We start from the raw sequence: 27182 nt of genomic DNA on the forward strand, positions 1-27182 counted from the left end.
AGTTGACCCATTAGTTCTTTGATTTTGGCTCTTTCTTCCTTTTTAATATATGCGTTTAGTGCTATAAATTTCCCCCTCAGCACTGCTTTTGCTGCATCCCATAGGTTTTGGTATGTTGTGTTCTCATTTTCATTTGTCTCTACATATTTAGCAATTTCTCTTGCTATTTCTTCGTTAACCCACTGATTGTTTAGGAGTGTGTTGTTTAACCTCCAGTTATTTGTGAATTTTCTAAGTCTCTGATGGTTATTGACTTCTAATTGTATTCCATTGTGGTCAGAGAATGTGCTTTGAATAATTTCAATCTTTTTAAATTTATTGAGGCTTGTTTTATGTCCCAGCATATGATCTATTCTGGAGAAAGTTCCGTGAGCACTAGAAAAGTATGTGTATCCTGGTGATTTGGGATGTAATGTTCTGTATATGTCTGTTAAATCTAATTCATTTATCAGATTGTTTAGGTTTTCAATTTCCTTATTGGTCCTCTGTCTGGTTGATCTATCTATAGGAGAGAGTGATGTGTTGAAGTCTCCCACAATTATTGTGGAAACATCCATTGCTTCCTTTAGTTTTGCCAGTGTTTGTCTCATGTATTTTGTGGCACCCTGATTGGGTGCATAGACATTTATGATTGTTATTTCTTCTTGTTGAATTGCCCCTTTTATTAGTATGTAGTGGCCTTCTTTGTCTCTCAAAACGTCCCTGCATTTAAAGTCTATTTTATCTGAGATTAATATTGCTACACCTGCTTTCTTTTGGCTGTAGCTGGCATGAAATATTTTTTTCCATCCTTTCACTTTCAATTTCTTTGTGTCCCTGTATCTAAGATGAGTCTCTTGTATGCAACATATTGATGGTTCATTTTTTTGGATCCATTCTGCGAATCTATATCTTTTAATTGGGGAGTTTAATCCATTTACAGTCAACGTTATAACCGTGAAAGCGTTTCTTGAATCAGCCATCTTATCCTTTGGTTTATGTTCGTCATATATATTTTTCCCCTCTCTATTAATATCCTTTATTGTACCCATACCGAATCTCTTTAGTACTGAACCTTTCTCCAAGTCTCTCTGTCCTTTCTTTGTTTCTCTGTCTGTAGGGCTCCCTTTAGTATCTCCAGTAGGGCAGGTCTCTTGTTAGCAAATTCTCTCAGCATTTGTTTGTCTGTGAAAAATTTAAGCTCCCCCTCAAATTTGAAGGAGAGCTTTGCTGGATAAAGTATTCTTGGTTGGAAATTTTTCTCACTCAGAATTTTAAATATATTGTGCCACTGCCTTCTCACCTCCATGGTGGCTGCTGACTACTCACTACTTAGTCTTATGCTGTTTCCTTTGTATGTGGTGAATTGCTTTTCTCTTGCTGCTTTCAGAACTTGCTCCTTCTCTTCCGTATTTGACAGTGTGATCAGAGTATGTCTTGGAGTGGGTTTATTTGCATTTATTCTATTTGGAGTTCGCTGGGCATTTATGATTTGTGTATTTATGTTGTTTAGAAGATTTGGGAAGTTTTCCCCAACAATTTCTTTGAATACTCTTCCTAGACCTTTACCCTTTTCTTCCCCTTCTGGGACACCAATGAGTCTTATATTCGGACGTTTCATATTATCTATCATATCCCTGAGGTCCATTTCGATTTTTTCAATTTTTTTCCCCATTCTTTCTTTTATGCTTTCATTTTCCATTCTGTCATCTTCCAGGTCACTGATTCGTTGTTCAACTTCCTCTAGTCTTGTACTATGAGTGTCCAGAATCTTTTTAATTTGGTCAACATTTTCTTTAATTTCCATAAGATCATCTATTTTTTTATTTAGTCTTGCAATGTCTTCTTTATGCTCTTCTAGGGTCTTCTTGATATCCTTTGTATTCTGTACTATGGTCTCATTATTCATCTTTAGTTCTTTGAGTAGCTGCTCTAGGTGCTGTGTCTCTTCTGATCTTTTGATTTGGGTGCTTGGGCTTGGGTTATCCATATCTTCTGTTTTTTTCATATGCTTTATAATTTTCTGTTGTTTTTGGCCTCTTGGCATTTGCTGAACTTTATAGGGTTCTTTTAGGATGTGTAGACCAACTGAAGTCCTTATCTCTAATTTATGACATCTACAGCTTCGTGGAGTACACTTTAACTAACTAACCAGCAGGTGGCATCCACGAGCCACCTGTTCTCCACAAGCCACTTCTCCCCTGCTGTGCCTTTGTGGTGAGTGGGGGAGTGAGTCTTGTGGGGTCCAATTGGTGTACCAAGCTTGCGTGTGTAGTTGGTATTGCCCGCCCTGTATATGGGGCGTGTTTCTGGGCAGTCAGGGAGGGGGGGTGGCTCTAACAATCAAATCTCCCTGGTGATCCTTGGGTTTTAAAGCTGCTGCAATAGTCTAATCCTTCAGTTCAGTCCTGCCACAGTTTGTCTCTGCCACTGACCCAAAAGTCCTTGGTATTGGCGTATGGCTCCTGAGACTTGCAAGTGGGTCTCTCTTCCAGGCCGTGCACTCCCTGGTCCTCTGTTGAGGGATGACTGTGCTATGTCACAGGTGAGTGCCGTCCCCCCAGGGCGGTTCTGGGCTGCTGGGCTGTGTAGGGAGGCTCCCAGTCTGCTGAAATGATGGCTGAGTGGGGCTTTGTTAATTCACACTGCTCCACCTTCCCAGCTCTGGGACAATCAGCTGAGGTTGCAGGGAAGGCTAATGTCCATGCCCAGTTTTGTGGAGTGTGCCTGTTATTTGAAGCACTTCCGTCACACTGGGTTGTCTGGGGCAGCTCTGGGCTATGGGGCTGGCGATGGGCAGGAGTGTTTCCTGTCCACCAGGACGATGGCTGTGAGTGGACACCCCCCTTTTCTTGGGAAGTTGTGGTGTTTAGTGAATTTTCTCAGCCACTGGATTATTGCCTTTTGTCTCAGAGCTCTCTTAGTTCTGCTCTTGTGTTGACCTGCCCAAATTGCAAGTCTTTGAAGCTTTCTGTATTGGGCTTCTTAGAATAATTGTTTTAGAAAAAGAAAAAAGGATTAAAGAAAAAAAAAAAAGAAAAAAAAAAAAAGGGCCCTCCTCACAGATCTAATGGGTTATTGAAATGCTAAGAGACAAAGCAATTAGGGCCATTAAGGAAAGGTCCACAGGGCAGAGAGATCAGCTTTTCTTCGGGATTTGCATATGAGCGTCAGGGCCTGAGCTCTGCCTTTCCTCTTTCTATGTTCACCAGAACTCCAAAAATCCTCTGCTTTTATTTTGGAGTTTTTCGTGCTGTTTTTTTCTATGTCTGTCTCCTCTCTGCTGGGCTGGATGCTCTCAGATTCTCTGGTGTCTGGCCTCAGTCTATCTATGGTTGGAGTTTGGATCAGTAGAATGAGTTTCCGATAAGGGCTGCCACTGCAGTTCTCCCTTCTCCTTCCCGGAGCTGACAGCCCCTCCTCCCACGGGACTGAGCCTGGCAGGGAGGGGCGCGGGTCCCCTGGCCACAAAAACGTACAGATTTCGCTGATCTCAGCAGTTCCACATTTTCATGAGTGTCGTATGAAGTATGCCCAAAGTCAGATTGCTCTGTGGTGTCCAGTCCACGCAGTTCCTGGCTTTCTACCTACTTTCCTGGAGGAGTAACTAAAACATACAGCTCACCAGTCCGTCATCTTGCCCCGCCTCTCAAGTCACAGTTTTAAAAGTCCAAATGAATTCATGACCCAGGACAGTTTTCTGAGGGGAGAGGTTATTCTGCCTTCTTGAGGTGGCCTCTTTTGGAAATCTGGACAGGAAATAACTCCAATATATAATCAACAGTGGCATTAAAGCCCCAACTATCAGAGGATATTTTACATTTCCTTCTTTATGGGTGATTAGGGACTTACTGGAAGACTAAGAAATAGTTTAGCAAAAATCAAACATTCCTCGTCTCATTCCTCATCTCAGTTCCTGCCTCCCCACCACTGGCCTCTCAGGACACCAGCAGGACAGCCAACCACACCAAATTGTACAGTGTGGAAGGTTATGTGCCTCTTGGCATTTAAGAAGCCAAACAAATACACTTCTATTCACTGCCTGGAGCCTTAGCCATGACACAGCTGGAATGCAGAATACTTAAGATAACAGATCAATTTTTGTAGGATCTCATGCTGACAAAATCAATTCTGTAAAAAACTCTTTCGTTTGGACTCTCCTGTGCTTCTGGTATAAAAATCTAAACTTACAGATTGAAGAGGACCACAAGAGGCAGAAAATATTCTCTCTCCATTTCACTATCTTTATCAAATTGTTTCAGATGACAGGTCTTCATCGTTTTACTTTTTAAAAGAGGTTAATTTCATATTCTTGTTTCCTATTTATTATTTTTAACTGACATATTTAGATGGTTAAGATCTTTAGCTAGATTATTTCAAATGGAAACATTTTGCCAAAACATGTACTGCAAAATGAAAATTTAGATGTAGAATTCACTAAGGAAAAAAGGCAAAAAAACAAAAAACGCTGGAAAAAGGAAAGAATAAAAAGAAAAGCTCTTCCCACCAAATGCCACTAAAACCTCCCTGAACCCTTGTTTTTAAGATTCTTGATGACTTAATATACCAAACTTAAATATCATCTTGGATAAGTAAACTTTTTAGACTACAAAAGACATGGTTACTTGATAGCACAAATCTAGCAAATCATTTTTTAGGTATCTGTCTCCTTATCTACAAATGAAGAAATTAAACTAGTTTTCACCCAAATAATAGTGAAAATAAACATTATGATTTTTTATCAAGGACTTTGAAAGGCAGAGTAGAAGGCAGTTCTATGACAGTAAACCTGTTTAAGAAAAAAAAAGGTGTGAATTCTATCACGATAAAAGTCCTATACAAAAAGAAAAAAAAAAAGATTCTCAAGGCCTGGTTTGCAAGTCGTTTACTTAACAAAAAAAGTATTCAAAAAAGAACAATATAGAAGAATTCAGGTACAACCAAATACTGACAATAGACACTTAGAATTTGCTGTACCCTCTGGGTCATTATTGAGGATGCTGATTAGGTCATCATGACAATGTTTTCTACCAATATGGGGACTCTTTGAAATGTCACAGAAATCCATAAAACTTTCTTAGTAGCCCCCTCTCTATCTTTCCTTTTATTATGAAAAATTTCAAATATAATCAGAAGTAGAGAGAACAGCAAAATGAACCCCCAAGTAACCATCACCCATCCTCAGTAATTATCAACACACAACCAATCTTTGTTCATCTACACTCCTATCCAACACCCTCAAACAGACTACTGTGAAGAAAATTCTAGGCAACTATTTTTACTGAATTCTTATAGCTTAGCAAGTAGTGTGAAGTAGCAATGAGATAACCAATTTAAATGTGAAATGAAATGATTACACTTTTTAAAAATAACAAGCTATCAAATAAAAGCTCACATCCAAAAACTAGTGGTGTAAATTTATACAGCAGCAGTATAGACCTGTTCCCAGTTTCCAACAGCAGCTACTTTTGCATCATTTAAAACACCAATCCACAAAAACCATCACCATAGTGAATAAACATACTGTAAATGCAGCTTCTATTTTAAACCGAAAATTTCAAAGTTTTAATCTAGAGACAGATTTCTACTGTAGGTGCTATCTCCACAAACAATAAGGCACAATGAAAAGCAGGACTCAACTGATGAGAACAGGGCTGATCCTGTGTTGTGAATGACACTCGCTTCTTCCCTGTCTGAACTCTCATCAGAACACTCATTCCCAAACAGTCAGTATTCTCCTAAAGCCCAGGGCCCTCTACTCCCAAAGAAAAGTGATCCAAGTCCCCTGGGGTAAAACAGCATGTTACCCCTCCCTGTCTGCTAGCAGAGACTTTCCCCCTCTTCAGAATCATATACTCCAATATGTGGTTCTGTGTTTACACATCTACTCCCTCAGAAATGAAACAAGCTTTGATACACTGTTACAAGCGCCAAGTTGAAGGCCTGAGCTCATGTTGCAGGCAGAGGTAGAATCAGTCATTGCAAAAGCAGGCAGAGCTCTCTAGGGTGGCTGGCAGAAGATGAGTGACAATAGATGGGAAGACATGTGCCTCAAAACCTTTAGAAGATGGCTAACAGAGTTGGATAAACTTCTTAGTAAATTATGCTCATTTTTTCCTGTATCGATTCCATGTGATGTTATGGTTATTTTACACCCTGATCTTCACAACTCCTTAGTTCTTGAGATTCTATCATCCTTAAGCAAATGTAGAAATGAATCCCTCATTCCATAAGCCCTTGAAGAGAAAGGTCTGCATTTGTACTGAGAAGAATTCAGGGCCAGTCATGTATCACGACCTGAGCAACCCCATTATCTACCAATTCGTAAGGCCAGCCCTGCAGAGGAAACATACAAATCAAACAGCTGGCTACGCATAATCTCTCTCAGTGTTTTCAAGAAAGGAAAGAACGATTAAGACAAATTAACGAAAATACAAAAAGTAAAACTGCTCAAAGTCTGTTTGGTTTACAGCATTTTTGCCTTGGCACACAGCATGCAGAAATTAAGTATTAATTACCAGTGCTTCAGTATAACAGATAATCACATCACCACCAGTCAACCTGGCAGACTTCTGGATACCTACCAATAAGTACCAGCACCTTGAGATGTTAGCTCCATGCCATCCACTGAATTGTAGCTATCATCATCCATGATCTTTGAAAGACCAAAATCTGTGATTTTTATCTCTCCACATGCTGTACCATTTACTAAAAGAATATTACCTAAAAAAGATAAAAGTCATCATGAATAAGCACAGACTTACTGATTAAGAGAAAAACCCAAGGTAATCACAGACAAGGGGACAACTAAATTCAAATTCTTGCATACATAAGAGAACATCTGAATCCCTTAAATAAAGTGGTCCGGACTCTGGATGCTGGGGGAGAGTCCTCAGGGTCTGGCTGCAAACTTCTATTTTCCAAGAATCACCTCCTTAATGTGCCAAAACCACCATTACTACAAGCACTGGGGGGGAAGGAGGAGAATTAACCTGCCAAAGTAAAATATCACTTAGAAAGCTGGTCAGAAATGGTGGGAAAATTTTATTTGAACTTTCTGTGAGGATCTCTAAACCACTGCTCAGAGCAGTAGTTTCAGACGGAAAAGAGAAAAGGAAAAACTAAACCAAAACGAAACAAAAAAAACTAAGAAAAACATACAAGGGAATCAAAACTAGTACCACAGTGCCACCTACATACAGCTCCTATGTCAGGAAAGTATATTGAATTTAGTGATGGAAAACCAATCACTTCACTGTAATATCTTAGTCACTTTAATTATATTAGTACGTTAAAGAATAGTCAGTGAGATTTAATATGTAACTACCAGAAAAGGGAAGCAAAGTTAACAACTGTGCCCCACCAGGAGGTGAATGGGAAGCATTTTCCTAACACCTCATGAAGGTGGTTAAAGCTGTCTACATAAAACTTACATAGGCTTCTAAGTAACAAGCAAGGATAACAACAAAAACACAGAGGTGAAAAGTCTTTGGAACATCTGCAATAACTAATCTTTTGTTCTTTTCTGATAACTATGAAAGTTAGATAGTAACCAAACAAAAAGAAAAAAAAATCTGTTCAGAATTTAATGAGATGAGAGGCATATGTGCAAAATAAATTACTTTTTAGGCACCTATCAAAGAGACTTGGAGTAGAAGAAATGCTACGTAGTGTGAGTAATGGGGAAAAAATAAAACTGATCTTGCCAGAACAGTTCTTTCTTTATCAGACTGACCTTACAAACTACCCTGGCTCCAAAGACGATGGCATTGTTTCTCCAAATCTGACCCACCCTCCAGTACTGCATTGTCCAGGGCTCTTTTTATTCCCACAACTACCCAGGCAATCTAAAGTCAGATGGTATTAGGCCTTCTTGGTTCCTGCCAAATTATCTAACTTTATAAAATTAAAAGTCTCTTAAGGGATACAAGAAAAGCCACCAATCTTATCTCCTAAAAGTTAAGACATACCTGGTTTGAGGTCATAGTGTATGATGGGAGGTTTTATTTCATTTAGGTACTTTAAAGCATTCACAATCTGCATGATAATGGATCGGGCCTCTTTCTCAGACATTAATTTGTGCTGTTTCAGGTAGAAATCCAGGTCATTTCCCTCACAGTATTCTAATACTGTACAAAACCTAAAGACAAATAAACCAACCTTTAAGCATGGGATAAGAGCAAGCAGGTTAAACTGTCTAAAACAGTTCTAGCAATAACTACAGAAAATTAGCTTTCACTGTTGTCTTCTTCCTTCCTTAAAATACTATTCTATTCTTTATTCAGTATTAGCTATTAGAGTGGCTTCCAGGAAGAAACTGCTTACTCTCTTGGTGAAGAGCCTCCATGCTGTAATCTGTTGTGCTGAAGTTCACCCATGGCAATACCTCTTTATGAATCCTGACAATCAGAATACCGACAAGGACTATAAAGATAGCTATTTTCCTGGAAGGGTCTCCTTCATACACCCACATCACACATCCATTTCCAAACAAGTATATTGTGAGCAAGTACACAATTCTACTGCAACACATCACTTTATATAACCCTAAGTGCTGGCAGTGAGGAAAAATCTAGGGTTTGCCCAGATTATGAGAACTTGTTGCATACTGAGTTGCCTGGCAGCGTGGCACAATATTATACTAGAGTTTCTCTTTGTTAGACTCAGGATGCAAAGGCACGTTTAAAAATATAGTACCAATGGTCCTAACAAATGTGGTATCACACAGTACAGGTGCTTTTTCCCTTCACTTGCATGAATACATCATAAGACTCAAATTTAAACCTACTATTCAAGGTATACCATTTATACCATTCAAGGCATTAAGGGACATGTTATAGAAACTTCCAAGGCAGTTATAGACAAAAGTAAGGCTTCCTGAACTGTTTGAATATCCCCAAGAGATGAAAACTTTTTAAATTATTGTAAGCTGTGACAAATGTATCAGTCAGGGTTTAGCCAGGAAATGAAAAACCACTTGAGTATTTAAAACAGAGAAGCTTTCATTTAGGGAACCGATCACAGACAGCAGAAGAGCTGAGAAGACAACATGGCCACCAAGGCACCCAACTCGAGGCACCCAACTGTGCATAATCCAAATCATATTTATCTTCAAAATCATTTTTATACTTAAATTTCAGAGTGAAGATGTATCTAATATTTAAGGAATTTACTCAAAGCAAGGAAGCCATCAGCATTCTAAGGCTAGAGGGACAGAGGGAGGACGGGATGGTACAACCAGAACCCAGGGGCCAGGATTACCAGGGGAAACTGAATCTACAGTAGAGAGAGGGGCAGAAATACACCGGCTTCTCCTCCCCTTCCCACCAATCTCTGCCTCTCATTGGTTGAACCCAGTCAGATGCCAACTGACACAGGTCAACATAGCCTACAAGGGTCAACCCATCTATGATGCACAGTAGGGAAACCGTGAAGAACAGAGCTGAGCACAACAGGCTCAGGCCTCTGGGCAATTAAAGGCCTCAAAAAAGCACTGTGATTTATAAATTTGGATACACACAGTCTTGTGGAATCCCAAAACTGAACAACAGCTTAGGTTTCTAAATATGTTTCTAAATTAGAAACATACCAAAGCATGCTAGTGCCCTACTTGAAGATAAATGTCTGAAACTTATAATTCTCTTATCTGAGACACTGAAATCTGAGACATGGATTCCCATGCTCAGTTGATTAATTCTTTGATCCAAATGCAAGAAGGAAATAATATCTCACTTTTTAATACTGAAACAACTTCCAGAAGACTTTCTAACATGACTGACTTATTTCTGTTGAGAATTCATCATACACATAACAGAAAGAACAAAGTACTCAAGAACAGCATAATTTCTCACGTTAGTTAAAATAAATGTGCACACAATTCAAAACTGCACATAACCCAAGTCATTATATTTATCTTTGAAATCATTTTTGTGCTTAAATTTCAGAGTGAAGGTGTATCTAATATTTAAGGAATTTACTCAAAGCAAAATAATGAAGCCAGGCTGTGAGACCTGCCTAGAAGTTAGGAAGCCTCTGATTTCCCCATCCTGCCCTCTAACTAGATCTTTCTGGAACTCATTCCATGCTAGACACACACAGCTATTCCTGCCACTGTAAAGGGAAAATCCCCAAGCAGATGGCAGAGGGAATAGTTCGTTTCAAAAAGTCTCCATTTGTGGTCATTTCTAAATGTGGAGTAGTTTTCTGTGTGCAGTCTCTGAGAAAGCTGCTGCCTGGAACAAGTCAAACTTCTAGAATCACCCTGGAACTCTTAAGGGGAACACCTGCAGGCCAGACCTAGGGTATGTTCTCCTGACTCAGTCCAGACTCTTACAGAGAAAACCTTTCCGAATGCTGTAATATTTGTATACTCCTGGATAAACCCAGAGACTGAAGCTTTTCTATAGGAGGCAACGAAATGCAACAATGACCAAGATTATTAAATATCTTAGACAAGTCATTTAACTTCTCTGGTCTTCAAATCCCCACCTATAAAATGAGAAAGCTAGACTCTGAGATCCCTTCTAACTCTTAACTTTCTATGAATCCATAAACCCATATTTTAACACACAGCACGGGGCTTTGCCTTCATCTGTGCCACATTTATTCCCTTGTTCTAAGGTAGGATAAAATCACATATCTGGTACATTTAAAAAGAACTGTTAGGGTTCATCAGACTTTCCAAGGGTGGGGTAGGGACAGAGATCCTCTGCAACAGTCCCCACTCACTGCTGCATGTCAGTGGCATGCTGGTACTAACATGGTATGTATGTCCCAAGAGCTGACTGTTAAATCTTCAATAATTTTGTGAGCTGGTTATTCAACTGTTGGTAGTTTGAAATTTGGCCATTACATAATGTAAATTGGCAAACACTATAAATGAGTGCCTCTCCCTCCTACACCCAGCCCAGTTGTTTCTACCACACAACTGTACAAGTTCTTTGGTTAAAAGATGCCGGCTGGCCAAATCTGAATTTGCATCTAGTCATTGGCCCATTCATTAACATATTATTTGGTTCCCTCAGAGGATACTTCTTGGACCCAGATTTAAGCTCTACTCCATGAACAATCAAGGCCTTGCCAGAAAATAACAAGTTAAAATGGCACAGCACTTACGAGTCAGTGTCCAGTGAAAAGTAATCATACAGCTTAACTATTCTGGGATGATCCAGTTCTTTGTGAATCCGATATTCCCTACATGCATGCCTGTAAACGAAACAGAAAATTAACAAGGTATTTTGCCCTGCCTTTTAGAATTCTTCAGGATACTCCTAAATATAATCTCAGTTCTTTACTGTTTCCACCTGATTATTTCATTCAGATTCATCTGTCCCCTTCTCTGATTTTTCTTTTTCCTCATTAGATTTTCACTGCTAGTACCTACAAAGTTGTTGAGAAAATGGTAGGTACTCAAATATTTGTTGAGTGGATGACAATCTTTTATCCCTTTCACGTTCATTCTATGACATCACACCTCTTTTTTTTTTTAATTCAGTTTTAATGAAATATATTTACATACCATACAATCATCCATGGTATACGATCAACTGTTCACAGTATGATCATATAGTTATGCATTGATCACCACAATCTATTTCTGAACATTTTCCTTACATCAGAAAGAATCAGAATAAGAACAAAAAATAAAAGTAAAAAAAGAACACCCAAACCATCCCCCCCACCCCACCCTATTTGTCATTTAGTTTTTAGCCCCATTTTCCTACTCTTCCATCCATACACTAGTTAAAGGGAGTGTGATCCACAAGGTTTTCACAATCACACTGTCACTCTTTGTAATCTACATTATTATATAATCGTCTTCAGGAGTCCAGACTACTGGATTGGAGTTTGGTAGTTTCAGGTATTTACTTCTAGCTATTCTAATACATTAAAACCTAACAGGTGTTTAGTGCATAAGACTGTCCACCAGAGTGACCTCTTGACTCCATTTGAAATCTCTCAGCCACTGAAACTATTTCGTCTCATTTTGCATCCCCCTTTTGGTCAAGAAGATATTCTCAATCCTACAATGCCGGGTCCAGATTCATCCCCGGGAGTCATATCCTGTGTTGCCAGGGAGATTTACACCCCTGGGAGTCAGGTCCCACGTAGGGGGGAGGGCAGTGAGTTCACCTGCCGAGATGGCTCAGTTAGAGAGAGAGAGGGCTGCATCTGAGCAACAAAGACGTACTCAGGGGGAGACTCTTAGGCACAATTATATGCAAGTTTAGCCTCTCCTTTGCAGTAATGAGCTTCATAAGGGCAAGTCCCATGATAGAGGGCTCGGCACATCAAACTGCCAGTCCCAATGTTTGTGACAACACTGACACCAGTCCAGGTGAAGAAGTCTAACACTTCCGCACCTTCCCCCAGCTCCTCGGGGTGAGGCAAGGTGGGGGGAGGCTGTAAATATATTTTTTATTCTCTGCCCAAATTACTTTGGGATGTGTCACAATTTCACTCTAACCTATCCTAACCTACCATATCTCATTTCCTATTCAAAGTTCCATGTAATTGTGGTGTTTGAACAAAACGACTGTAGAGTTATACTGTCTAGAAAATATAGATCCTGCATGAAATAGACATCTCTTCCCTTGGTCTCACATGGAAGTTGAAGTTTTAAAACACAGTCAGTTTCAACCTTTACCCTTTGACCCGGTCTGCCCTAGTCTTAACCAGATCTGCTTCATTCATATCACTAATTGAAGTCTGGGCTCTTTTTCAGCTTTTTTTAAACAGTTGCTGTATGCACAGATACTGACATTCATATCTGCCAAGCTCTAGCTCTGAGTTTCAGGACATCACACCTCTTTTAAAATTTATTTTTATTTTTTATTCAGCTTTATTGAGAATATATTCACAAACCATACAATCATCCACAGTGTACAATCAAGTGCTTACAGTACCATGATATAGTTGTGCATTCATCACCACAATCAACGTCATACTTCTTTAATAATTATACCTAAATATCAGAGATTTAAAAAATTACAAAGAAAGCCTTTTCTGTCCTCTAAAGCTGGTAATACTTCATATTTGTCAATGTTTATATCCTGGGGTCACATCAAGGGAAACAATTTTAGCATGTACTCTCCTTGGTGTAAAAGGACTACCTGCTATACGTTAATTAGCAGTGATTTGTATTGGTTTGTTTTTAAAACCCACCTCCTTACAAAAAGGACTTAAGGCGGTACCACCTTTTCTTTGTTCTAAAAAAATGTGAAATAGATAGGAAATTTGAAATTAAGGAAACCCCAGTTTTCTTAGAATGGTGAATGTAATATATGTATTAGAACTTTTCTTTCCCTCTTAGCTCTTTCCAATCAAAAATCATTTGATAAAATTAGGGACCAAAATGCATTATGGAATCTGCTATTTTTGTATAGTACATTTAAATATGAAAGTAGAACTTATTCATAAAAAATAGTTACCAGCAATTTTTTTTTTTAGGTGTTTTGTTTTCACTTAAAAACTGAGCAAAAGAAATTATTACATTTTAAGTAATCTAGCACCATTTAGCTTGGGGCATTTTTTATGAGTTAGAAATCAGACGTTCTATATGGAAGGGTAAGGGGCTCCAAACAGCCAAAGCCATCTTGAAAAAGAAGATAAAAGTCGGAAGACTCACACTTCCCAATCTTAAAACTTATTACAAAGCCACAGTAATCAAATCAGCACAGTACTGGCACAAGGGCAGATATATGGACCAATGGAATTGAAATGAGAGTTCAGAAATAAACCTTCAGATCTATGGCCAACTGATTTTCAACAAGGATGCCAAATCCACTCAAATAAGAAAAAAACAGTATATTCAACAAATGGTGCTGGAAAAACTGGATGCCCATATGCAAAAGAATGAAGGTGGATCCCTACCTCACACCATATTAAAAAATCAACTCAAAAGAAAAAATAGATAAATGAGAGTTCAACAAAATCAATACTTTTGTGCATCAAAGGCCTCTATCATGAAAATCAAAAGACATCCTACAGAATGGGAGAAAATAATCAGAAACCACATATCTGATAAGGGTTTAAAATCCAGAATACATAAAGAAATCCTACAACTCAACAATAAAAAAGATACACAATTCAATTAAAAATGGGCAAAATGCTCAAATGGACATTTCTCTCAAGAATATATGCAAATGGCCAAAAAGCACATGGAAAGATGCTCAACAGCATTAGCAAGTAAGGAAACACAAATCAGAACCACAATGAGATACCACTTCATATCCATCAAATTGTTTACTATTAACAAAACAAAACAAAACAAAACAAAGGAGAAAACTACAAGTGCTGCAGAGTTTGTAGAGAAACAAGAACATTCATAAATAGTTGGTAGGAATGGAAAATGATGTAGCCAGTGTGGAAGACAGTTTGATGGTTCCCCACAAAGTTAAATACAGAACTACCATATGACCTGGCAATCCCCACTACTAGGTATATTCCAAAAAGAATTGAAAGCAGAGAGTCAAACAGATATACGCACACCAGTGTTCACAGTGGTATTATTCACAATTGCCAAAAGATGGAAGTAACCCAAGTGTCCATCAACAGATGAATGGATAAACACAATGTATTATATACATGCAAGGAATATTATTCAGCTGTAAAAAAGGAATGAAGTTCTAATACATGATACAATGTGGAAGAACCTTGACGATATTGAGTGAAATAAGCCAGACACCAAAGAACAAATATTGTATGATCTCACTGATACGAAACAATTAGAATAAGCAAATTTATAGAATCAGAATCTAGAATATAGGTTAGCAGCGGCTGGGCTGGGGGTAGGAAATGGGGAGTTAATGCTTGAATTGTATAAAGTTTTTATTTGGGTTGATTGTAAAATTTTGGTAATGGATGGTGGTGATGGTAGCACAACATTGTGAAAGTAACTAAAAGCACTGAATTATATATGTGAATGTGGTTAAAAGGGGGAAATTCCAGGTTGAGTAAATGTTACTAGAATAAATATTTAAAAAAATACAGACTGTACAACACAGTGAACCCTATTGTAAACAATGAACTATAATTAATAGTACAATTATAAAAATTTTCTTTCATGAATTACAACAAATGCCACAGTAATGCAAGGTGTTAATAATGGGGGAGGATGGAAACTCTGTATTTGCTGTGTTATTTTTCTGTAAACCTACAACTTCTCTAATTAAAAAAAGAAAGAAAAATTTTCTGAAGGAAAAATAAAATTTAAAAAGTGATGTTTTCTGAAATTGGTATACTCCAGCATATAAAAAGACAGCTGAGAAAAAAAATTAGGGGAATGTAGAGGAATAGGAATCTAAAATACACTTTTCCCCATGTGAGACTTTAATTAGCTTTAGTTTTCAAGCTGCTGTTTTTGGCAGTTTGCACTCCTGATGCTTCATTTCATCATCTTTATGTTTTTCTGGAAAGGAAAGACTTGCCAGCAATGAGGCATTACAGTGTTGGAACAAGCACTACAGTGGGAACCAAGAAACCAAGTTTCTCATCCTAGCTCTGTGACATCATCTCTCTGGGCTTAAGTTTGATCATCACCAAAATGAGGAAGCTGCACTGGATTGTGTTCCTTGGAGACGGATGCCTCGGGAACCTGTGAGAAAATGTTAAGCAAATTTAACTTTAACCCACGTCCCAATTCCACCAAAGCAGCTCCACACTTGTTTTTTTATATACATCCAGATTCTGTGTAATATTTCATTTGGTAAAATAAAGGTGCTGCTGTTTTTAAAAAAAGTAAGTTTGGAAACCTATGGGACTAAACAGATAACTGTTCAAGTTATTTCTTACTCTAGCATGCTATGGTTCTGTGCCTTTTGCTTAACATCTTGATTTTATGCACTTCAAGGAAGAGACTAATTTTTCTGCCAAGATACAAAAAACTGAGTAAACCAAAGGAGGCCAAAATTAAGAAACAAAGGAAGTGCCATTCAAAGTCCTTGCCACACAAGAAATGTGACAGGTGCCACTGAAAGTCTTTCCTCAGTGTCAAGCTCTTAGCGTGCTTCTTGTACTCCTCTCAGGCAAGGCAGTACTGTGCCATGTCCCTCACATGCTCAACTTTGAGCTTAGCACCCAAGGGATTAATGTACTACAACAAGAGATTTTAATTAGAGACTAGAAAATATTTACCATCTAAAGTGTTTTATCTAAACATAAAGTGGATATATATATTTAGATTTGTACAATTCTTGCTTTTATCTTAGAAAGTTAGAGGAAAGAGGGGTCCAAGATGGGTGATTAGGAGAGAAAGAGCAAATTCTCCTCCGTGAAAAATACTAGATACAGGACGGAAAGTGCTCCAGAATAACAATTCCAGGGTTCCCCTGGCTGGGTAAGGTTTTCTGCATCCAGTAACTGTGCCCTTGGAGAAACCGAGAGTCTGCATTTGGAAACGTGAGAGCGTTTGAGGCTGCTGGGAAAACAGCAGCTGAGCCACGCCATGGTGGGGAGAAACTTAGGGAAGGTGTGGGGAGGCAGGTTAGCTTAAAAACCCGGAGAGCAGCTGCGAAGCCAGTGGCGAGAGCCGCAGTCGAGCATGGTGGGGAGTACCTTCCACACCCCAGGTACTTGCTTCAGTATCTGGCATGGGTGGTAGCCCTTCGCACACCTGCAGCCCCTGAGCAAGGAACCAGCCACTGCAGGAGGCGGAGTACCACAGAAGTGGGAAGTTTCCATGCTTGGTACGCCATCTTTGCAGCAGGCTAGGAGATGACCCTTCTCGGTGCCCCAGCCAAGAGCTTCCTTAGGGATTCCGCTTGCCTGTAACGGCACACACCCCTCCTCCATGGAAGCCCGCGGACTGCACAGCCTAGAAGCAGGGATCCTGCACGGAATCCCTAAACCAATCCCAGGGACTTGTGGGCCCAGGGCAGAGAGGGACCATAGGGAATCAGAGCTGAAGGGTTAGACGTGAGCTATACCGCCAGGGGATTCCAGCTGCAGCCCCGGGAACAGCTGGGTCTTAAAGCTGTCTGCCCTGCCTAACTGCACAGGGCACAACCCCACCCTCAGGGCGGATGGTCCCAACTGCACACCGGAAATTGGTGCACTGACTAGAGCTCCACAAGGTTTAGACCCCTAATCGCTGCAAAGATGAGGTTGGGGAGAACTGGCTTGAGGGTAACAGGTGGCTTAGGAGCACCATCTGCTGGTTGGTCAAGGAAAGTGCACTTCACAAAGCTGTATAACCTAAAAGCTGTATAAGCCTGCATAACCTAAAACAACCCTATCAAGATAAGCAAATGCCAAGAGGCCAAAAACAACAGAAAATTTTAAAGGAGATGAAGAAACCAGAAGATATGGATAACCCCAATGTCCAAATCAAAAAAAACCAGAAGAGACACAGAACTTGAAGCAATTAACCAAAGAAGTAATCACAAACAACAGTATCATGGCTCAGGATATAAAGGACATCAATAAGACCCTAGAAAAGCATAAAGAAGAATTTGCAAGAGTAAATAAAAAAAAAAGAGGAACTTATGGAAATAAAAAAAACTGTAGATCAAATTTAAAATATTCTAGAAACACATAGCAGATTAGATGGAGTTGAAGAATGAGTAAGCAAACTTGAAGATAACGTTTTGGAGAGTGAAAGCACAAAAGAACGAACAGAGAAAAAAATTGAAAAATCTGTAAAGGATCTCAGGGATATGATGGACAATGTGAAGCGTGCAAACATAAGAATCATTGGGGTTCCAGAAGGGGAAGAGAAGAGTAAAGGTCTAGGAAGAAAATTCAAAGACACTGTTGGGGAAAACTTCCCAACCATTCTAAACGATATAAATATGCAAATCATAAATGCCCAACCAACTCCAAACAGAATAAATTCAAATAAATTCACTCCAAGACATTCTGATCAGATTGTCAAATGCTGAAGAGAAGGAGCAAGATCTGAAAGCAGAAAGAGAAGTGATTCACCACATACAAAGGAAACAACATGAGACTAAGTAGTGACTACTCAGCAGCCACCATGGAGGCGAGAAGGCAGTGATATGACATATTTAAAATTCTGAGAGAGAAAAAATGCCAATCAAGAATTCTTTATCCAGCAAAGCTCTCCTTCAAATTTGAGGAAAAGCTTAAAATCTTCACAGACAAACAAATGCTGAGAAAATGTGCTAACAAGGGACCTGACCTACAAGAGATACTAAAGAGAGCCCTACTAGCAGAGAAAAAAGAAAGGACAGAAAGGTCTGGAGAAGGGCTAAGAACTAAAGGGTTATAGTAAGGGTATGTTAAAGGAAATAAAGGGGGGGGAGAATATATACTTGTCAAATAAAAACCAAAGGATATGATGGCTGAGTCAAGAGATGACTTCACTGTAATAACATTGAATGTGAATGGATTAAACTCCCCACTTAAAAGATACAGATTGGCAGAATGGATTATTATGAATTATCAATATGTTGCTTCCAAAAGGCTCATCTTAGACCCAGAGTCACAAAGAAATTGAAAGTGAAAGGATGGAAAAAAACATTCCATGCAAGCTTCAGCCAAAAGAAAGCAGGAATACCAATATTAATCTCAGATAAAACAGACTTTAAATGCAAAAATGTCATAAGAGACAAAGGACACTATATATTAATAAAAGGGACAATTCAACAAGAAGAAATAACAATCATAAATGTCTATGCACCCAAGCAAGATGCAAAAAGTACAGGAGACAAACATTGGCAAAACTGAAGGAAGCAATAGATGTTTCCACAATAATTTGGGAGACTTCAATACATCACTCTCTCCTACAGATAGATCAATGAGACAGAGGACCAATAAGGAAACTGAAAACCTAAACAATGTGATAAATGAATTTGACTTAACAAACATATATAGAACATTATATCCCAAATCACCAGGATACACATTCTTCTATAGATCATATGCTGGGTGATAAAACAAGCCTCAATAAATTAAAAAAGACTGAAATTCAAAGCACATTCTCTGATCAAAATGGAATACAACCAGAAGTCAATAACCATCAAAGCTTTAGAACATTCACAAATATGTGGAGGTTAAACAACACACTCCTAAACAATCAGTGGGTTAAAGAGGAAATAGCAAGAGAAATTGCTAAATATCTATAGAAAAATGAAAACCAGAGTGCAACATATCAAAACATGGGATGCAGCACAGGTGGTATTGAGGGCAAAATTTATAGCTCTAAATGCATACATTAAAAAGGAAGAAAGAGCTAAAAATCAAAGAATTAATGGAACGACTGAAGAAGCTAGAAATGAACAGCAAACTAATCCTAAACCAAACAGAAGAAAAGAAATAACAAGGATTAAAGCAGAAATAAATGACACAGAGAACAAACAAACAAACAAAAAAACAATAGAGAATAAATAAAACCAAAAGTTGGTTCTCTGAGAAGATCAACAAGATTGACAAGCCTCTAGCTACACTGACAAAATAAAAATGAGAGAAGACCCAAACAAACAAAATAATAAATGAGAGAGGTGACATTACTGTGCATCCCAAAGCAATTAAAAAAATTAGAATACTATGAACAACTGTATGCCAAAAAAAACTACATAATGTAGAGGAAATGGACAATTTCCTAGAAACACATGAACAACCTAGACTGATCAGAGAAGAAATAGAAGACCTCAACCAACCCATCACAAGTAAAGACACCCAATCGGTCATCAGAAAGCTTCCCACAAATAAATGCCCAGGGCCAGATGACTTCACAGGCTAATTCTACCAAAGTTTCCAAAAAGAACTGACACCAATCTTACTTAAACTATTTCAAAACACTGAAGAAAATGGAACACTACCTAACTCATTTTATGAAGCTAACATCACTCTAATACCAGAACCAGGTAAAGATGCTACAAATAAAGAAAACTACAGGGTAATGTCCCTCATGAATATAGATGCAAAAATTCTCAACAAAATATTTGCAAATCAAATCCAAAGACACATTGAAAAAATCATACACCATGACCCAGTGGGGTTCATTCCAGGCATGCAAGGATGGTTCAACATAAGAAAATCAATTAATGTAATACAACACATTAACAAATCAAAAGGGAAAAATCAAATGATCATCTTAATAGATGCTGAAAAAACATTTGACAAAATCCAGCATCCTTTTTTGATAAAAACACTTCAAAAGGTAGGAATTGAAGGAAACTTCGTCACTATGATAAAGGGAATATATGAAAAAACCCACAGTCAGCATAGTACTCAATGGCGAGAGACTGAAAGCCTTCCCTCTAAGATCAGGAATGAGACAAGGATGCCCGCTGTCACCACTGTTATTCAACACTGTGCTAGAGGTACTAGCCAGAGCAATCCAGCAAAACAAAGAAATAAAGGGCATCCAACTTGGAAAGAAGAAGTAAAACTGTCATTGTTTGCAGATGATATGATCTTGTATTTAGAAAACCCTGAGAAATCAACAACACAGCTACCGGAGCTAATAAACAAATTTAGCAAAGTAGCAGGATACAAGATTAATGCACAAAGTCAGCAATATTCCTACTGTACACTAGAAATGACCTAACTGAAGAGACACTCAAGAAAAAGATTCCATTCTCAATAGCAACTAAAAAATTCAAGTACCCAGGAATAAACTTAACCAAGGATATAAAAGACCTATACATAGAAAAGTACGTAACTTTATTAAAGAAATAGAAGGGGACCTAAAAAGCTGGAAAAATATTCTGTGTTCATGGACAGAACATCTAAATGTCATTCAGATGTCAGTTCTATCCAAACGCATCTACAGATTCAAAGCAATTCCAATCAAAATTCCAACAATGTACTTTGCAGACTTGGAAAACCTAGTTAAATTTGTTTGGAAGAGAAAGACGCCTCGACTTGCTAAAACCATTCTAAAAAAGAAAAACGAACTGGGAGGACTTATACTTCCTGACTTTGAAGCTTACTAAAAAGCCACAGCAGTCAAAACAGCATGGTACTGGCACAAAGATAGACATATTGATCAATGGAATAGAACTGAGAATCTAATTGAGAATTTGGAGATAGACCCCAGGTCGACTTATCTTTGAGAAGGCCCCCAAAACCACTGATCTGGGACATAACAGTCTCCTGAACAAATGGGGCTGGAAGAGCTGGATATCCATAACCAAAAGAATGAAAGAGGACCCTGACCTCACACCCTATACAAAAAATTAACTCAAGGTAGATTAGAGACCTCAATATAAGAGACAGTACCATAAAACTCCTAGAAGATAATGTAGGGAAACATCTTCAAGACTTTGTATTAGGAGGTCACTTTTTAGACCTTACACCCAAAGCACAAACAACAAAAGAAAAAATAGACAAATGGGAATTCTTCAAACTTAAAAGGTTCTGTACCTCAAAGGAATTTATCAAAAAAGTGAAGAGACAGCCAACTCAATGGGAAAAAAATATTTGGAAACCATGTATCTGACAAAAAACTGATATCTTGCACATATAAAGAAATCTTACAACTCAACAATAGTACAAACAGCCCAATTATAAAATGGGCAAAAGATATGAAAAGATATTTCTCTGAAGAAATACAAATGCCCAAAACACACATGAAAAAATGTTCATCTTCAGTAGCTATTAGGAAGATGCAAATTAAGGCCACAATGAGACATCATCTCACACCAATTAGAATGGCTGCCATTAAACAAACAGGAAACTAGAAATGCTGGAGAAGATGTGGAGAATTTGGAACTCTTATTCATTGTTGGTGAGACTGTATAATGGTATAGCCACTCTGGAAGACAGTCTGGTAGTTCCTTAGAAAACTCAATAATGAACTACCCTTCGATCCAGCAATTTCACTTCTCAGTATATACCCAGAAGATCTGAAAGCAGTGACACGAACAGATGTTTGCACACCGATGTTCAAAGCAGCATTATTAACAACTGCCAAAAAATGGAAACAATGCCAATGTCCTTCAACAGATGAGTGGATAAACAAAATGTGGTGTACACACACGATGGAATACTATGTGGAAGTAAAAAGGAACGAGGTCATGAAACATATGACAATATGGATGAACCTTGAAGGCATAATGCTGAGTAAAATAAGCCAGGCACAAAAAGAGATATTGTACATTACCACTAAAGTGAACTCTGTGAAAAATGTAAAATAAATGGTTTATATTGTAGAATGTAGGGGGTACCTAGTGATAGACAGCAAATAGTGAAGGGGGAACGATAATTTAATAAGAACAGATAAGTTATGGAAGGTAATCTTCATGTCATGGGAATGCTCAGGAACGAATATGATTTGTTAATTTTGAGGGGTATGGTAGGAACATGTTGGAAGCAATGTAGTTATTTTAGGTTATTTTTCTTATTCCTTTGTTTGGTTATCGTTTCTTTATTTTCTTGGGGTAGGTAGGAACATGTTGGAAGCTTTGTAGTTATTTTATTTGTTTTTCTTATTTCTTTGTTCGGTTATGGCTTGTTAATTTTCTTGGGGTAGGGTAAGAACATGTTGGAAGCAATATAGTTATTTTAGGTTATTTGTTTTTCTTATTCCTCTGTTTTGGTTTTGTTTGAAATGTAGGTTTTTTTATTGTTTATTTTTTAATTTTTTGATAAAGGTAAAAAAAGAGAAGAGTTTCTTAGAAGAACATACTAATTCAGATACAATTATTTCTGTGGATAGTTTTAATTGAAATTTTTCCTATTGCAGAGATTTTGTTATTTTTGAGAGCTAAAGAAACGTAGCAATATTTATTAATGTTTTCATAATCCAAAAGTAAAACAATCAGTTTATTTCGGTTTGTTTGTAGCAGGAGAGAAAGGCAGAGGGGCAGAACAGACCTCAAAATTAAACAAAGGGGCGGGGCAAGATGGCAGAGTGGTGAGGAGCAGAATTTCGTCTCTCCCCTAGAGCAGCTGGCAATTACCCAAGAACTATATGAAACAGTGTTTTCGGGGTCTCCAGTAACCAGTCACACATCGGACTCAAGTTTGGAACTGGAGGAAAAGCTGAGATCACAGCGAACACTGTTAAGTTCCCCGGACCAGGGGTCTGGCGCCCCTCCCCACCCAGACCTCACAGACTGTCTTGCCACCGGCTCCCTGAAAGGGGGGAAAAAAAACCCAAAAAAACAGCAATCTGCTGAGGGCAAGCAGGGAGGCTCAACCCAGCCTCAACTGCAGAATTAATTAACAAATTAATTAACTAATTTTGGGAGCTGGGGTGCTAAAGAAGGGCTGGGCTCCGAGAAGTGGGGCACATAAAAGTGTGCACCCATTCCCAGACTTGAAAAAAGCCATTTTTCCCCCCTACATTTTGTTCCTTCTGGCTTCTCACTGATCCCTTATCTTTTTGCATTTCAATAGCCACCTGCAAGGGTGGAACTGAAGCTGTTGGAGAGTAATTATCAGACAATAACCCAAAGCATATCTTTAAATGCTCTATTCTGACACTGACAAAACTTCCAGGCTGGGGAAAGACTTTTAAAAGAGACTCTTTTTTTTTCTTTTTTCTTTTTCTTGTTTTTCAATTCTATTTTTTTTTTTAATCTAAAAGTAATATATGTGGCTATTTTCTATTGGAAAGCCCAGGTTGAGGGACTAGGCTGGGCTTGGGGGGAGAGAGAGTACCCACAGTGTCTTTGAATTCCGTATTCACTACTGAAGGCCTCCAGCCCCGTCTTTAACTGGCAACTCAGGCTGACCAAGGAATCTACCTGGAGAGGCCCCAAAGAGGAGAGAAGGGAATAGTGCCCCTGAGAGACAACTGGAGTTCTGAGGATTGAGAGAGTGGAGGGAGGTCCAGCTCAACTGGCAGTCCTCCTTTTAGGAACTCAGACCCCAGGGGCTGGAATTCAGATTCCAGCTTCAGTCAGCCACGCCCCCGACAGGATCAGAGTCACCAGGAGAACCAAAGTCTACGTACCTCCTTACACTGGTGGGGAACTGCGGGTTGGCAAGCACCACCTGCTGGACAGGAGACGAAAAGCACCAATTCTAAAGGCCTCATAGGAGGGTCTCATTCTCGGGAAAATTCCATACCCTCCCAATGAGACTTGGGCCTCACTAGCCTGGGAAAACCTGACTAGGGTCGACCATATCTGAGGAGACCCACTCACAAAAATGGTACATAGAGGCAGAGCAAGAAACAGAAAAAACAAGAGGGGAAAAATTCTGATCAACTAAATAGAACCTAAGTTAGAGGTTTAGAATAAGTTGAACTGAATAACAGAGGCCAGAGAACAAAGCCAACCAACAAGAAAACCACTAGGTAAAAGATAGAAAACAAGCTCCAAAATAAACTAATCAAGAAAATTGGATGCCTAGACAACTTAAGATAACAAGCCATACCAGGAAACACAAAAACATGGACCAGCCAAAGGAACAAACTAATAGCTCAGCTGAGACACAGGAGTGGAGGCAACTAATGCTAAATAAATTCGATGAAATGAAGGAAGATATAGCAAAAGAGCTGAAGGATATAAAGAAGACACTGGCTGACCATAAAAAAGAATTCATAAACTTAAAAAAACAAATGGCAGAACTCACGGGAATGAAGGCCACAATGGAGGAGAGGAAAAACACAATGGAGGGACACAACAGTAGATTTAAACAGGCAGAAGAAAGGATCAGTGAACTGGAAGACAGGTCATTCAAATCCATACACACAAAAGAACAGATGGTGAAAAAAATGGAAAAATGTGAGCAGGGTCTTAGGGAGCTGAGTGATAACATGAAACATACAAATATACGTGTTATGGGTATCCCAGAAGGAGAAGAGAGGGGAAAAGGGGCAGAAAGAGTAATAGAAGACATATTCACTGAAAATTTCCCAACTCTTATAAAAGACAGAAAATCAGAGATTCAAGAAGTACAACGTACCCCAAATAGAATAGATCCCAATAGACCTACTCCAAGACACTTACTGGTCAGATTGGTCAATGTCAAAGACAAAGAGAAGATTCTGAAAGCAGCAAGAGAAAAGCAATCCATCACATACAAGGGAAGGTCAATAAGACTATGTACAGATTTCTCTGCAGAAACCATGGAGGCAAGAAGACAGTGGCATGATATATTTAAGATACTGAAAGAGAAAAACTGCCAACCAAGAATTCTATATCCAGCAAAACTTTCCTTCAAAAATGAAGGAGAGATTAAAACATTTTCAGACAAACAGACACTGAGAGAGTTGGCGAATAAGAGACAGGCACTACAAGAAATACTAAAGGGAGTGCTACAGGCTGATAGGAAAAGACAGGAGAGAGAGAGTTGGAGAACAGAGCAGAAATGAAGATTATCAGGAAAGGTAAAAGGAGAGAAAAAATAAGATATAACATATAAATTCCAAAAAAACAAAATGGTAGTAGAAAGTACTGCCCTTACAGTAATAACACTAAACGTAAATGGATTAAACTCCCCAATAAAAAGACACAGACTAGCAGAAAGGATTAAAAACAGGACCCATCTATATGCTGTCTACAAGAAATTCACTTTAGACACAAGGACAAATATAGACTGAAAGTGAAAGGTTGGAAAAAGATATTTCATGCAAACAACAACCAGAAAAAAGTGGGAGTAGCTATATTAATATCAGACAAGTTAGACTTCAAAAGCGAAACAATTAAAAGAGACAAAGAAGGACACTATATATTAATAAAAGGGTCAATTCATCAAGAATAAGTAACAATCATAAATATTTATGCACCCAGCCAGAATGCCCCAAAATTCATGAGGCAAACACTGCGATCACTGAAAGGAGAAATAGATACCTCTACAATAATAGTTGGAAACTTCAATACACCACTCTCATCAATGGATAGAACATCTAGACAGAGGATCACTAAAGAAACAGAGATGTTGAATTGTATGATAAATGAACTAGACTTGACAGACATTTATAGAATACTACATCCAACAACCGCAGGATACACTTTTTTCTCAAGTGCTCATGGAACATTCTCTAGGATAGACCACATGTTGGGTCACAAAGCAAGTCTCAACAAATTTAAAAATATTGATATTATACAAAACACTTTCTCAGACCACAATGGAATGAAGTTGGAAATAAATAAAAGGCAGAACGTCATAAAATTCACAAACATATGGAGGCTAAACAACACCCTCATAGAAAACTAGTGGGTAAAGGAAGAAATTACAAGAGAAATTAGTAAATACCTCGAGGCAAATGACAATGAAAACACAACTTATCAAAACTTATGGGATGCATCAAAGGTGGTGTTGAGAGGAAAATTTATTGCCCTAAAAGCCTATATTAAAAGATGAGAGACAGCAAAAATTAAAGAGTTAACTGCTCACCTGGAGGAATTAGAGAAAGAACAGCAAACTAACCCCAAAGCAAGAAGAAGGGAAGAAATAACAAAGATTAGAGCAGAAATAAATGCAATTGAGAACAGGAAAACAATAGAGAGAATCAACAAAACCAGAAGTTGGTTCTTTGAGAAAATCAATAAAATCGATGGACCACTGGCTAGGTGTGCCAGTTTGAATGTATTGTGTCCCCCAAATGCCATTATCTTTGTGGTCTTGTGTGGGGCAGAAGTTTTGGTGCTGGTTGGATTTGCTTGGAGTGTGCCCCACCCAGCTGTGGGTAATGATTCTGATGAGATGTTCCCATGGAGGCATGGCCCCACCCATTCAGGGTGGGCCTTGATCGGTGGAGCTATATAAATGAGCTGACTGGGGGGGAGGGAACGGAGTACAGCTGGGAGTGATGTTTTGAAGAGGAGCAAGCTTGCTGGAGAGGAACGTCCGGGGAGAAAGCCGTTTTGAGGCCAGAGCTTTGGAGCAGACGCCAGCTGCCTTCCCAGCTAACAGAGGTTTTCCGGACGCCATTGACCATCCTCTGGTGAAGGTACCCAATTGCGGAGGTGCTACCTTGGACGCTTTGTGGCCTTAAGACTGTAACTGTGTAGTGAAATAAACCCCCGTTTTATAAAAGCCTATCCATCTCTGGTGTTTTGCATTCTGCAGCATTAGCAGACTAGAACACTAGGCTAACAAAAAAAAAGAGAGAGCAGATGCAAAAACATGCAATCAGAAATGGGAAAGCGAATACAACTACTGACACTGCAGAAATTAAGGAGATAATGAGAAGATACTATGAGCAACTATATGCTAATAAACTAGACAACTTAGATGAAATGGACAACTTCCCAGAAAAGCATAAACAACCAACATTAACTCAAGAAGAAATAGATGACCTCAACAAACCAATCACAAGTAAAGAGATTGAGTCAGTCATC

At 38.7% G+C, this 27182-nt stretch overlaps 1 protein-coding gene across 5 annotated transcripts in view; it reads right to left on the reverse strand.

Moving 5' to 3' along the window:
* The window catches only part of TLK2 (tousled like kinase 2), a 166555-nt gene that overhangs the window by 9402 nt on the left and 129971 nt on the right, over positions 1-27182 (reverse strand). For all 5 annotated transcript variants that reach the window (XM_037807887.1, XM_037807886.1, XM_037807885.1 and 2 more), the window contains 3 exons: positions 11095-11184; positions 7950-8119; positions 6564-6702 (listed from right to left, as the gene is read on the reverse strand). In XM_037807887.1, coding sequence (XP_037663815.1) covers positions 6564-6702; positions 7950-8119; positions 11095-11184 — 399 coding nt within the window. The remainder of the gene's footprint in view (positions 1-6563; positions 6703-7949; positions 8120-11094; positions 11185-27182) is intronic.

This window comes from Choloepus didactylus, chromosome 18 (assembly GCF_015220235.1).
Source record: "Choloepus didactylus isolate mChoDid1 chromosome 18, mChoDid1.pri, whole genome shotgun sequence".
NCBI classification, from domain to species: Eukaryota; Metazoa; Chordata; class Mammalia; order Pilosa; family Megalonychidae; genus Choloepus; species Choloepus didactylus.